This window comes from Erpetoichthys calabaricus, chromosome 5 (genome assembly GCF_900747795.2).
Source record: "Erpetoichthys calabaricus chromosome 5, fErpCal1.3, whole genome shotgun sequence".
Classification (NCBI taxonomy): Eukaryota; Metazoa; Chordata; class Cladistia; order Polypteriformes; family Polypteridae; genus Erpetoichthys; species Erpetoichthys calabaricus.
Genome location: NC_041398.2, coordinates 69,700,591 through 69,716,118, shown reverse-complemented (window position 1 = coordinate 69,716,118; position 15,528 = coordinate 69,700,591). Strand labels below are relative to the sequence as shown.

The window sequence follows — 15,528 nt, the reverse complement described above, 5'->3', positions numbered from 1 at the left end:
CTTGGAAAAAATAATGTTTTTGGAACTAAAAAATAAGTTTAACAATAACTAAAGATTTAAACGTATATTAAAAAATACTAAATTAACTGAACAGTAAATAGTGCTGATATGTAAATAATTCACTTTTAGTAGTTTTCCATATGTCAGTTATAAAAGACATGCACATATTCAGACTTAGAATTAACCTTTACAATAGACTAATAAAAAAAAAAAATAATCAAAATGTAATTGATACTTTGTTATCATGCTTGCTTTATTAAGTTCCTTGTGATGATACATAATGTTAATGATGCAATTTAAATGACATCTATCCATGATTCTTAAAATGTACTGTATATTGCAGGCCTATAATACAATTGTTACAATATACTTTTCTAACAGTTATACCACAGGCATAATCTATGGAGATTTGAATGACATTCTGCAGAGTTCACGACTTTTTTTAAATTTATATAATTTGATTTATTTAAATGAATTTCAGTCTATATGTTAAAAATACAGGATGCAGACAACCAAGTTAAAAGTCCACTTTGATCAATTAGCTTCTCAACAAAAATGTAAGCATGAACAGTATTAAAACCAGAAAAACGAAAACACAATAAATAGAGTAGCGTAGGACAAAATGGGCATTGTCCATTCAGCTAGGCTTTCTTGGCACTCCAGGGAGATTTAACAGGGATGAAGGCATTCAGCTGCACAAAACTCCCACTTGCATTCAAAATTAAGTGACTGAACTCCAGCTTGTACCAGGATGAGCCTGGACTTTATCTGATGATAAAGGTATAAATAAGAGGTGACCTGACATCTAGCCAGAGGCTCCTCTGCAGACCTCTTGAGCCATGAAATAGACTCAGCAAAGACTCATATCTCAAAGGATGACAAATAAGATGGACATAAGAACCCCCTTATTAGAAGACAGTGATTTTGTAACTGGAAGTGACTTTAATCCAATCAGGAGAAGGTTCAACCTTCCTGTAAAATTCTCTGCACCACCCCTGAAGAAGCTCTCTATTGCTGGGATATTGTGGGACACTCACTAAACTCCCTGGGGATTCTGTCAGGACACCCCTTCCGGGATTCCCTCATGGAGGGGGAACTCTCCAAAATGACTTTCTAAAATCTTCTCTCAAACTAAAAGTTATGAGGCACTTGCTTTGAGAGCCAAATTCACTAAACTCGTATCTTTGTGGACATAGAGGCTGAGACCATGCCAGTAGTGTGACGAGGCTGAGATGCAGCCATCACTTCAACATCTATACTCTTGTGCAAGAAAGAGAAATGCATTTCCATAAGTTGCAGGCAGCACAGAAAAGGGTCTAACAGCAGAAAGCAAGCTGAGAAAGCAGCAGCACAGCACTAACTAGCATCATGCACAAAGAGAACAAGTGCACTACAACACATAAAGAATCTTCCACTTGAACCCAGAGCAACAACAATGCAACAACTCCACACATCGGACATCATTGATAAAGACTTGGTGTCATAAAACTATTTGTGCCAAAATAAAGTAGAACTCTAAAAACCAGTAAACAGCCAGCCAATATGTTGTACCTTTGTTAGTCTAGTCTGTCTGTGTCCAGTCTTATACGTCAAAAGATATATTCAGTTGTCATATTTCTTTCGGCTACAGAAGCTGGCTCTTGGGACGTGGAATGTCACCTCTCTGAAGGGGAAGGAGCCTGAGCTAGCGCGCGAAGTTGAGAGGTTCCGGCTAGATATAGTCGGACTCACCTCGACGCACAGCTTGGACTCTGGAACCAATCTCCTTGAGAGGGGCTGGACTCTCTACCACTCTGGAGTTGCCCCCGGTGAGAGGCGCCGAGCGGGTGTGGGTATACTTATTGCCCCCCGACTTGGAGCCTGTACATTGGGGTTTACCCCGGTGGACGAGAGGGTAGCCTCCCTTCGCCTTCGGGTGGGGGGACGGGTCCTAACTGTTGTTTGTGCGTATGCACCGAACAGCAGTTTAGAGTACCCACCCTTTTTGGAGTCCCTTGATGGGGAGCTAGAGGGCATACCTTCTGGGGACTCCCTCGTTCTGCTGGGAGACTTCAATGCTCACGTGGGCAATGACAGTGAGACCTGGAAGGGCGTGATTGGGAGGAATGGCCCCCCCGATCTGAACCCGAGTGGTGTTTTGTTATTGGACTTCTGTGCTTGTCACGGATTGTCCATAACGAACACCATGTTCAAGCATAGGGGTGTTCATATGTGCACTTGGCACCAGGACACCCTAGGCCTCAGTTCGATGATCGACTTTGTGGTCATATCGTCGGACTTGCGGCCACATGTCTTGGACACTCGGGTGAAGAGAGGGGCGGAGCTGTCAACTGATCACCACCTGGTGGTGAGTTGGCTTCGATGGTGGGGGAGGATGCTGGTCAGGCGTGGTAGGCCCAAACGTGTTGTGAGGGTCTGCTGGGAACGTCTGGCACAGCCCCATGTCAGAAGTAGCTTCAACTCCCACCTCCGGCAGAACTTCGACCACATCCCGAGGGAGGTGGGGGACATTGAGTCCGAATGGGCCATGTTCCGTGCCTCTATTGTTGAGGCAGCTTGACCAGAGCTGTGGCCGTAAGGTGGTCGGTGCCTGTCGTGGTGGCAATCCCCGAACCCGTTGGTGGACACCGGCGGTGAAGGATGCCGTCAAGCTGAAGAAGGAGTCCTACAGGACCCTTTTGTCCTGTGGGACCCTGGAGGCAGCTGATAGGTCCCGGCAGGCCAAGCGGAATGCGGCTTTGGTGGTTGCTGAGGCAAAAACTCGGGCATGGGAGGAGTTTGGGGAGGCCATGGAGAACGACTTTCGGACGGCTTCGAAGAGATTCTGGTCCACAATCCGGCGTCTCAGGAAGGGGAAGCAGTGCAGTGTCAACACTGTACAGTATATGGTGGGGATGGTGCACTGCTGACCTCGACTCGGGACGTTGTGGGTCGGTGGGGGGAGTACTTTGAAGACCTCCTCAATCCCATTAACATGCCTTCCAATGAGGAAGCAGAGCCTGGGGACTCAGAGGTGGGCTCCCCCATCTCTGGGACTGAGGTCACCGAGGTGGTCAAAAAACTCCTTGGTGGCAGGGCCCCGGGGGTGGATGAGATACGCCCGGAGTTCCTCAAGGCTCTGGATGTTGTAGGACTGTCTTGGTTGACACGCCTCTGGAACATCGCATGGACATCAGGGACAGTGCCTCTGGATTGGCAGACCGGGGGTGGTGGTCCCTCTCTTTAAGAAGGGGGATCGGAGGGTGTGTTCCAACTACAGGGGGATCACACTCCTCAGCCTCCCTGGAAAAGTCTATTCAGGGGTCCTGGAGAGGAGGGTCCGTCGGATAGTCGAGCCTCGGATTCAGGAGGAACAGTGTGGTTTTCGTCCTGGTCGCGGAACAGTGGACCAGCTCTATACCCTTAGCAGGGTCCTGGAGGGTGCATGGGAGTTTGCCCAACCAGTCTACATGTGTTTTGTGGACTTGGAAAAGGCATTCGACCGTGTCCCTCGGGGAATCCTGTGGGGGGTACTCCGAGAGTATGGGGTACCGGCCCCCCTGATAAGGGCTGTTCGGTCCCCGTACGATCGGTGCCAGAGCCTGGTCCGCATTGCCGGCAGTAAGTCGAACCCGTTTCCAGTGAGAGTTGGACTCCGCCAGGGCTGCCCTTTGTCACCGATTCTGTTCATAACTTTTATGGACAGAATTTCTAGGCGCAGCCAGGGCGTTGAGGGGGTCCGGTTTGGTGGGCTCAGGATTGGGTCACTGCTTTTTGCAGATGACGTTGTCCTGTTTGCTTCATCAGGCCGTGATCTTCAGCTCTCTCTGGATCGGTTCGCAGCCGAGTGTGAAGCGGCTGGGATGAGAATCAGCACCTCCAAATACGAGACCATGGTCCTCAGCCGGAAAAGGGTGGAGTGCCCTCTCAGGGTTGGTAGCGAGATCCTGCCCCAAGTGGAGGAGTTCAAGTATCTCGGGGTCTTGTTCACGAGTGAGGTAAGAATGGAGTGTGAGATCGACAGGCGGATCGGTGCGGCATCCGCAGTAATGCGGGCTCTGCATCGGTCTGTCGATTTACCAGTCGATCTATGTTCCTACCCTCACCTATGGTCATGAACTATGGTTAGTGACCGAAAGAACGAGATCGCGAATACAAGCGGCTGAAATGAGTTTCCTCCGCAGGGTGTCTGGGCTTTCCCTTAAAGATAGGGTGAGAAGCTCAGTCATCCGGGAGGGGCTCAGAGTAGAGCCGCTGCTCCTCCGCATCGAGAGGAGTCAGATGAGGTGGCTCGGGCATCTGATCAAGATGCCTCCTGGACACCTCCCTGGTGAGGTGTTCCGGGCACGTCTAACCGGGAGGAGGCCCCGGGGAAGACCCAGGACACGTTGGAGGGACTATGTCTCTCGACTGGCCTGGGAAGGCCTTGGGATTCTCCCGGAAGAGCTAGAAGAAGTGGCCGGGGAGAGGGAAGTCTGGGCATCTCTGCTCAAGCTGCTGCCCCCGCGACCCAACCTCGGATAAGCGGGAGACAATGGATGGATCGATGGATATTTCTTATACTCCTTATGTTTATTGATAAATTGTATTATTCTGTGTCTTGATATGGGTGTTACCTTGATATAAATCTAAAGGCCAGAGACCTACCAACTGTATTTGAATAGTTGCTAATCGTGTTAAGAGAGCTAGGCCAGCACTGCAACACTTTATGTTAGTAAAAACAAATGAATAGATAAAATAATAAATGAATAAAGATGAATAGAGTAAAAGAGAGGAGAGAATCTGCTTCCTCAATTTAAATGCGTGTTCTAAAATGGTATTGATTATATCCTACCATGTTTTGAAAAAGTTTTGTACACATCCTCTAAGTGCAAATTTGATTATTTCCAGTTTCAAATAGTATATAACATCAGTTACCCACTGACTTAGAAAAGGAGACTTAGGATTCTTCCAGTTGAGCAAGATAAGTCTACGTGCCAATAGTGTAGTAAAGGCAATTATAGTTTGCTTGTCCTTCTCCACTTTAAGTCCATCTGGAAGTACACCAAGCACAGCTGTTAATGGATTAGGAGGGATTGTGACACCAAGGCTGTCTGAAAGGCATTTAAAGATTATGGTCCAAAATGTTGTTAGTTTGGTGCAGGCCCATAACATTTAACCCATTGAGCCCGGAGCTTGATTGTAGCATTCACAGGTTGGATCTTGCACTGGAAACATTTTTAACAATTTTAAACGAGACAGATGCACTCGATATATAATTTTAAGTTGAATAATTCTATGCTTTGCGCATATGGAGCTCGAGTGAATTCTGTGCATTGTTACTTTCCACTCCTTTTCTGGAATATTGAGTAAGAGATCCTTTTCTCACTGTTCTCTTGGATCTTTGTAAGGGAGGGACTATAAAAGTTTATATATTACAGAAATGCTGTCTGAGTCCTCAAGACTGAGCAATATTTTTTTCAGGTATAGAGGCGGGTGGGAGGTGAGGAAAATTGGACAGGTTCTGTTTAACAAAGTTTTCGAATTTGAAGGCAGTGAAAGACATGTGTTAGAGGTATCTGCAGGAATACTCTGGGAAACTCTAAAGGCCTTCTTAAGAGCACAGATTATTTCATATCTTTCCCACAGAAATAAATTAGAAACCAAGAAGGTATCAGAGCTAACTAGCGAAATTACTAGAATAGGTCAAGAACATGCCAGGTGTCCAAGTGAGGCTCTTCATAGGAAAAGGCAGGCTCTGCATTCAGAATTCAACCTCTTAACTACTAAAGAAACTGAACAACTAATTTTTAAATCAAGACAGCATTACTATGAACATGGAGAGAAAGCTAATAAGCTCTTAGCTCAATAAATCCACAAGCAAGAAGTTCACAATGCAATACCAGCAATCACTAACACGAACGGAGATAAAATCATTGACCATAAACGTATAATGCACACATTTAGAGACTACTAAAATCCTTATATTCTACTGAGTTTAAAGAAGACAACACACAATCTAATGCATTTCTGGATGCATTACAGATACCACAAATAAATACTCTTAGTGCAGAGGAATTGGATAAACCTCTGGTGCTATCAGAATTACTAGATGTTATGAAGTCACTTCAGAGTGGGAAAGCAGCAGGCCCTGATGGCTACCCTGTCGAATTTTATAAGAAATTTTCCACTCAGCTAGCATCCCTCTTATTAGCAACATTTACAGAAACTTGAAACAATAAAATTCTACCTCAAACTTTTCGCCAAGCATTAATCAAAGTCTTTCCTAAACAAAATAAGGACTTATTACAATGTGCATCATACAGACCAATTTCAGTTCTGAATAATGATGTTAAGATACTCTCCAAAGTCCTAGCTAGAAGGACGGAGAAAGTCAGTAATATCACAAGATCAAACTGGATTTATTAAAGGCCGACACTTAGCTTCCAATCTTTGACACTAGAAAACCTTCTCTTTTATCATTGCAGATCAGTTTAAATACCATGGGGTAAATATCACAAGTAAACAAAGCTCTTTATCAACAAAATTTGCCATCTGTATGGAAAAAATTAAGCAAGACTTGCATAGATGGTCAACCCTTCATCTCACTCTAGCTGGAAGAATTAACATTGGTTAAGATGAATATCCTTCCTAAGCTTCTCTTTTTATTTCAAAACATTCCAATATACATTAATAAAACATTTTTTAAGCAATTAGATTCAACCATAACCTCATTTATTTGGAACTTAAAACATCCATGTATTCAAAGAGCAACACTACAAAGACCTAAGGTAGAAGGTGGCATGGTTCTACCCAACTTTCAGTTTTATTACTGGGCAGCAAACATACAAGCTAAAAAAAACCTGGACACAAACAGATGAACATACACAGGCTTGGTGCGCATATACAGTATATACAGTACCATATCATCTGTATAAAGAGAAACTTTCTGTTCCAGCCCTTCTCTGAAAATCCCCTTTATCTCAATAGCATTTTGAAGGTGAATTGCGAGTGGCTCAATGGTGATTGCAAAAAGCAGTGGTGACAAGGGGCATCCTTATCTGGTACCACGCTGTAGTTTAAAGTAGTCTGAACTGATGTTGTTAATACAAACTGAAGCTTCTGGATTGGTATACAGTAATGCACAAATGTTTGGGCCAATCCCAAATTTTTCCAATGTAGTGAAAAGGTAGTCCCATTCAACCATGTCAAGAATTTATAGTAGTCTCCAAATGTGTGCATTATATTTTTACTAGACAAAAAGCCCATTTCAACAACGTAAGATGAAACGGGCATGAGTTTGTGTCAGCAGTGTATGAAGAAGAAAATGAGAAGTAAGAAATAAATAAGAAAGTGATTAAGTAATGATAATTAACTAAGAGGTTTGGGATATGTATGACTTTGTAGCAGTGCTACTTTATAAGAACTGCATCTCCCAGCAGTCCTTGCAGGGGCAGAGGGCAAAAGAAGAAAAAAAGTTTGTTTTGTTTGGGTGCGGTGTGTGTTGCGTTTATCTGTCGTTGCTGCCTGCTGTTATTGGAACTTTAATCATTGTGTCCTGGACTGTATTCGTTCGTTGGGGTCTGGATCGTCTGTCTACCTGTGCACTGAGAACTGTGTTGGATTCATTGGTTTTCCGGAAGAGTGGAGCGCTCCTGAATCAACCATCTGATTTCATCCTCATCATCAGTAACTACCGGTAGGACTGTATTTTTCCTTCACCCTTTCAACATACAGATCACTGGACTTAACGTTGTCACTTTTCATCTTCATCCGGTTTGGTTTATATGGACTTTGCTGTGTGATGTTTGTGTTTATATGTTAAATGTAATATCGCCGAAGGGGTCGGGGTGGTATTACTGTTTTCATTAATTATTTTTGGGTCATTATATTTGTAATTGTTTGCCTTTCCCAGTGTGCTTTATTGTCTCTGTTGTGAGTGTGTGTGGGTCGATCCAAGGCTGGGGACGTTCCTGGGATCTCTTCTATTAAAATAAATAAATCACCGTCATCTTTGACGGTGTGAATCTTAGCGACCGCTGACCGCTACAACTTTATCACGGCAAAAAATACTGTACACTTAAAAAAGACATGCTATCTATGACAACTTTTTTGTTTGTATACTGGAGGCCTGTCAGTATGCAACTAAAGTTGTAAAATCTCTCTGTAGACTACATTTTTTGTGAAGACACTCTCACTGTTTGGTAGTAATTTCCCTTGATATGGCCCATCTTTAACTTGCACCTTCACATCACTCGCCCTTCTGACTCTTGAAAAAGCCACATACAATTGACCATGGCTGAAAACGGGTTCGGCAAGGAATACCCCTACCATGTAAAATGTTTGTCCTTGTGACTTGTTTATAGTCATGGCGAATGCTAGTTTGACAGGGAATTGTCGTCTTCGCAAGACAAAAGGGAGATCCACATTTGAAGGTGCCAAGTCAATTCTCGGTATGAAAACAATGTGTCCTTTGGCAGATCCAGTTCAAGCCACGTTTCTCCATGTAATATTTTCAAGACTCCGATATAGGTGTATTGAATGAATGCGTAATTGAATCAGAATGCGTAATTGGGCCTCGAGCTGTAGTCGAAATCACCTTTCAGGCTTCTAGAGCTTTAATTGAAGTCGCCTTTCTCTTTGAATTTTTGCGGCTGTTGGCACGAAGTTGCGAGAATAAGCAGTGTTGAAAGGGCGAGGATGCAAGGGGCATTAAAATCACTCCAGATGGTGTGGTGAACATGCAGTGCTTGATGCGAATAGGCCAGCAGTGTTTTATTTTACTCAGATCTCAACAGCAGTGCACGACAATGCATACCGTGCCACCTGTGGAGATTTGTATGCGGCTTAGAATGTGTACCTCGCTTCGCACACATCAACATCTGAGGACGACGGTAGTGTAATGATCATGATGGCTGTGGAGTCATTCCTGCCGCTGAAAGTACTTAATAATAATATGTTCTTACGTATTATTTTGAGTGTGAGGGTTGGCTGTGATCGGGGCTAATATCCTACGCCTGGGCGGAAGGATTTGGGATTTCAGAATAATAATCGTGAAATGCGTAGGCTAAATCCGCCGCCTGCCGCGATGTTGGGGTTGGATTTCGGTTTTGTAAGGTTTTTCGGGCAGCTGCGCAGAAGGCGACTGCGCATTCGGCTTCGGACAGACGTGAGTGAGTTGAGTGAGGAGGCAGGCGAATTATGTATAAGATGGTCAATGAGTTTGTCTCTGTTTGTGCTGGTGATTGCTGGGATTTGCTTTCTGTTTAGTGTAAATTGTGATCTCTATAACAAATATTGTACACGTGCACATATTTCATATTAGTCACATGATGTGACAGATATTCCAAGAAACAATTACTAGATTTCTTTAGCATTTGATGGGAAATATTGAATCATTTTAATGGTTCATTTTATTCCTGAATATTTCAGCACATCTAGTTATTCAAATCTAAAACATTTCATAAACTAAACACTGTACATACCTGTCTGTATTCTAAGATGATTTTTGGTAAAGGATGAAAATTTTGCAACTGCATCAACTAGACAAAAATAAAAAAAAAATGTAGCTGTGTCAAATATGTTTCAATATGCTTACTATAATGGAACATTCAAAATCTATAACAAAGAAACATGAATTTCTTTATGAATTTACAATTGCACTGCATAGGTATCAATAATTAAAATCTACATGTATATGTTGCCGGCAATGTATGAAAAGCAGGTATGATATAGAATACCTAGGCAATGTATACAATGCCTGCCGTTTTCAGGCAAGGTATGAAATATCTGCGTTGTTACATACTTTTCCTAGGCATTGCATAAAATGCCTAGGCATTATAAAGAATGACCAGTACTATTTTACGCCAAGTGTGAAATGTCCAGATTGGAAAGGTCTTTAATAACAAAATGTCTAAAAATGAAAGAAGAAATACAAACTGAACTACAGGATATGCTTACTGGGAGAACAAAAGAATCAGAAGTGTCATTACTTAGCCTACTATTTGTTGCAGCAAGGAAGGCCAAAATGGCATTTTGAATTGCACATAATTTTCTTTTTTACGCAAAGGCATTTGTTGTTTTGGCACTTGGTCTTGCACATACACCTCACAAATCCTTTTTTTACACCTTTTTGTTTCTTCTGGCATGGCTCACAAAGGAATATACAGTTCAATGTCATGACGGGTAATGTTCTTGTATTTGGGTGCAAGCTCTTTCAACATTCTGTCTCGTCCTCCATGGCCAATGGCCAAATGAGCGTCGTGAAGTACGTCAAATAATTCAGAATCTCTGACGTAAAACTGGATAGCACTGATGCCTTCTTTAACAGGATAAATCAGCTTGCTTTTGTTCTCTACCATCAACACATTGTAGCGTTTCAGCAGCCAATAGTCCCATGGTTCCTTCTTAGTAGTCGTTTTAGCCTTTGTTACATCATTCACTAACTTCTCGTAAGTGGTTTCCGTTAGAAAAACACACTATTTAGCAGCGTTGGCTCGCATTTGGGATAGTTCTTTGTAGAACCGTTGTCGCATGTCAGTATGTCGTGATTCTTGCCCGTACACTACATTCTCTTCTCCCATCTTCACACAGTACAATATAGGTCAGCTTCTGTAGCGGTACTTCACCCACCACAATATATGGAACATTCTCTGCTGCGGCACAGCAAGCACACGTGCTTCCACATGGATGAACAAAGATCCAGGCGCCACTGACGAAATGTTCTGGCGAGAATAAGCTTATTCTACACTCTGCTGGTTTGCCGTTTAGGTATTGTATAGAATGCCTAGGAAATGTATGAAATGCGATGTATTGTATACATTGTATACATTGCCTAGGTATTCTATAGAATGCCTGTTTTTACACATTGCCGGTAACATATATAAACACATTTAAAATTCTCTCTGTTCAATTATTACTGCATAATTGAAAAGGACTGGATGGGCACTTATTAAATGTAGCACATATTTCTATCTCAACCTACCTTTGAAAATGAACTACAAAAGAGGTTTTTCCCACCATCAAAAAGCAAAATGATAGCCATGGATTCACAATAAGATGCAATACTAAAATTTAACTGGCAAGTACTAGGTTAGTATATCAGATTTACTATATCAACTACATATGGAATACTGTATATTTAAATGTTAAAAAATAGCAAAAATTAAAAATGAAGTCCATTATGAGAATGAGCATGATGTAGGCCTGAAAAATTGAACCAAAAATAAAAAAAAAAACATAATATGTAATTTACACCTTCCAAAAGAAATATAACTTCAAACTAAACCTCTCTGCTAAAGTATGGGTAAAGAGACTTTTTAAGTAGAATATTATAAAGAACAGTTATTATTTCCCAGATTTCCTTCATACCATCTAAATAGCCAACAGATTTATTTCACTTGCTTAAAGGTCCACAATGAAAGGAAACAGTTTATGTATGTCTTGGTTGCTTTACACATTAAAATAATGATTACATACCTATGAGCATCAACAAAATCTGTAAATCTGCAAAAGGCTACCTTTTTATATTAGTTTTTATTTCTATATTTTTTCTGACCTTAATTGGAAATTCAGTTTAGTTTTAGTTTTCCTTCATCTTGTAATTTTAATTTTAATTTAGTTTTTGTTTCACAAAGACATTTCTATTTTTAGTAATTACGGTATGATATGGTTAAAGACCTACTGTGGAGTTTAGTTTTGTGTGACAATCAGACAGAGCTGTACTCTTAACAGTTTAGGATACGAGTTAAATGTTAGTGGAAACTTACTATACCAGTTTACTATTTGATTTAGTTTTTGTCTGATAAAAACAAACACAATCAAAACCAGACACTGAAGAAGATAGATAGAAGAAGAGCAATTTTATAATTTTAAAATATTTTCCATGTCACTTGTGCTGAACAAATGTGCACTGACTGTTGGCACTTTTCATCTTTTCCTTTCTTGCCCAGAATGGGCATGGGTATCCTTTTCCCCGAAATGGAAGCTTATTCTAAAAGGTTACTGATTAGATCTTGCCATATTTTTTAAAACGTTTTGAACAGATCCACTAAGTGGGAATTAGATTTTTTCCAATTTCAAGTAGTATGGAACTTCAGTTACCCACTGACTGAGTGGTGGGATGGGATCTTGCAGTTGAGGAAGATACGTTTACATGCTAGTAGTGCAGTAAAGAAAATTACAGTTTGTTTGTTCTTCTCCACTTTAAGGCTGTCTGGGAGTACACCAAACACAGCTGTTAATGGGTTAGGAGTGATTGCGACAGCAAGGCTGTCTGATAGGCATGCAAAGATTTTTGCCCAAAATGTTGTTAATTTGGTACATGCCCAAAACATATGGCCCAGTGAGCTGGAGCTAGACTTCAAAGTTCACAGGTTGATTCGTGCTCTGGAAACATTTTGGACAATTATAAACAAGATAAATGCACTCGATAAAAGATTTTAAGTTGAATGACTGAATGCTTTACACATATAGAGCTTGAATGAATTCTGTGCATGACTTACTTCCACTCCTTTTCTGAAATACTGAGTGACAGATCCTTTCCACAATGTACTCTGGGGTCTTTGAAAGGAAGAGACTTTAAAATATTTTCATGTAGAGATGCTATCTGAGTCTTCAAGACTGATTAATACTTCTTCGGGAATAGAACAAGGTGGGAGGTGAAGAAAATTGGGCAGGTTCTGTTTAGCAAAGTTTCTAGCTTGAAAGTAGTGGAAGAATTGTGTTGATGAGAAGTTGTATTTGCAGCGTAATTTTTCATAGGATGCAAAGACATTATGTATGTACAAGCCTCTAAGTGTTTTAATCCCGGACATTTTCCAGACATTGAATAGTGTATATGTTTGAGAGGGTGGAAAAAGGTGGTTGTTATGCAGAAGTGCAACAAATACTGTAAAAGCTTTTCTATCTTAAAGTGCTTCAAAGAATTACAGCTAACATGCCGTCATTTATCAACAGGCTGAAACCATATCTAATACTTCTCTCTCTCAGTGAGCAGCAGCTTTGAACGCTACTGAGGACATTCAAAGCAAAATCATCACCTTGGTATGGTTCACTAAGACACGAACCAGAATCTATTATGCTGTCACTATCACCTCATGAAGAACCATCATTATTCTCACACAGTAAATTGCTTTCTATTTCAAAAGCTTAACATGCCCGTATTCAGCTTGCTCTGTCACCGCAAATAATAATAATAATAATAATAATACATTTTATTTATATAGCGCCTTTCCCATGCTCAAGGCACTTACAGAATAAATAAAGAACGGCAGAATATGCAGTATATAGCATTGTACAAACCAGATAAATAAACAAAGAAGATTAAGACAGTAAATTCTGAAATGCTGTGTCAACACCCGCCCTCCATCACCAGCAGCTGTTTACTGGATGAATATGTGCGGGCGACTCGTGGTGGATGACTTTTCTGTTTTAGAGTTTAAAAGTTACAAGTGTTAAAGATTAATGACAGGAATATTTATTCAAAAAACAAATATGAAATTCTTATTAACTATTTTGATTAATTTTGGGACCACTGCATCCCAGGTTAGCCCTTGTCTAAGTCCAGTTGTGATGAAAATATACTTTTAGTAAATTATTTTATTTCCATTAGTCTTTCCAGCTACTTTAATAGTTTTGTTTCATTTTAGTTTTGTTAATTATTTCATTTCTGTTTGCAAATGTTTTTTTTTTTTTTTAATAGTTGCAGTTTTGACTTTAGTTTTTGTTAACTGTAACCACATTGGGTCTATAACATTAACATGGCAAGTTGGTGTATTGTATGTACTTTTTCCCAAATCACAGTTTATGTACTGTAGTTTATTTTATATAAAGCTAGCAACATTATGAACAGCATGATGCATATTGTTATAAATTTAAAAATGGATTAATTAATCTTTACAGTCCAAAGAACCACAATGAAAGGCAATAGATAAATATCAATTAAAAGCCAACCTGGTGTGAGCAACTATACAATACAATTTATTTTTGTATAAGCATTATTTATTAATATTATTTATACAAAAATGGCACATAAAAACTAAAAGACATCCTTTTTTCATATAAAATATCATACTTCATTCCACCTCTTCACACAGAACACAGCGGAAACTACCAAAACAAAAGGTACTGAAAATTTTGTCACAGAGTTTTTATTCTCCACTATTTGAATGAAGGATCCAAATGTATGACGATCAGGACATTACCAAGTAGGGAAGACCCAAACCCAGGAATACTAAACACATCCCTGAAAGTAAGGAGTTCTAAAGTAATTGCTGGAACCTTGAAAATGAATATAGAAACCAGCATTTCCATTCAGACCCAGCACACATCAGGAAGTACAAGATAAGGCAAGTGTCACAAAGGAGCTTGGAACCAATTCTTAAACAGGGTAGGAATCCTAACTGGGCATGCTTTTTACAGAAGATGGATGGATGGATGGATGGATGGATGGATGGATGGATGGATGGATGGATGGATACTTTATTAATCCCAGGGAGAAATTCACATACTCCAGCAGCAAAAAATATTAAATTAAAGAGTAATAAAAAATGCAGGTAAAAAACAGACAATAACTTGAATAATGTTCAACGTTTACCCCCTCTGGTGGAATTGAAGAGTCGCATAGTTTGGGGGAGGAATGATCTTCTCAGTCTGTCAGTGGAGCTGGACAGTGACAGCAGTCTGTCGCTGAAACTGCTCCTCTGTCTGGAGATGACACTGTTTAATGGATGTAGTGGATTCTCCATAATTGATAGGAGCCTGCTGAGTGCCTGTTGCTCTGCTACGGATAATGTCTTATGCCATAGAAGCAACAGCAAACTCATATGATATTTAGTCTTTCTAGTGCACTGGTTGGAGAGCATTACAGACATTAGTGTAGAAGAGAACAAAGACAGAGCCCACTGAGTACAATAGAGAAAACAAAAACCCAAACTGGCAATGATTCTGCAAACCAATTGTTCCCACATATAGTAAAGGTTGCAGCTATTGTGCATTAAAAATAGATTATTTGGAGGGAAATATTCAAGTGCACTAGCCTGAGAAGATGGCTGATAGGAGAAGCACATGATCTCAGACTGGGAAAACTGGCAGCATGTTGTCATTTCAAAGTTGACGTAAGTGACAAAGGACAGCCTGTCACATGATGGGAGAAATCCTGACTGAGAACAATGGAAAAACTAAAGTTACCTATTAGATTCTGCGTGTTAAGGGCTACAATGGGCCTAGGAGTATAAAGACATCACCACCACCAAACCCCGCCAAGTGATTCCAGTGTTTCACCAAAAGTGATCTAAGTAGTGCATTTAGTCCATCACAGAGTCTGAAGTCAGGAGAAGAGTTTCAAATGATTGCTTATACTTCTTTAGTTCTGTAAATAAAATTGCTAAATATACAAAAGTGAATTTTATATTAAATTCACTGTAAAATATTTTAATGAATACAAGTATTTAATAGCAGTATTGTGTGGTAAAACAGGAGTAAAACATTGAACATACCACTGCTTCTGAGGTTGAATGATGATGCTTCATGAAAGTCTTCGAACATTTCTTTATACAAAGCTCATGCAAA

General features: G+C 40.5%; 1 protein-coding gene across 1 annotated transcript in view; it reads right to left on the bottom strand.

The window, feature by feature from the left end:
- poln (polymerase (DNA directed) nu) overlaps positions 1 to 8,328 on the bottom strand; it is a 195,059-nt gene extending 186,731 nt beyond the window's left edge. The window contains exon 1 of the mRNA XM_051928538.1: positions 8,290 to 8,328. Within this exon, the coding sequence (XP_051784498.1) occupies positions 8,290 to 8,328 (39 nt within the window). The remainder of the gene's footprint in view (positions 1 to 8,289) is intronic.
- Positions 8,329 to 15,528: the final 7,200 nt, after the last annotated feature.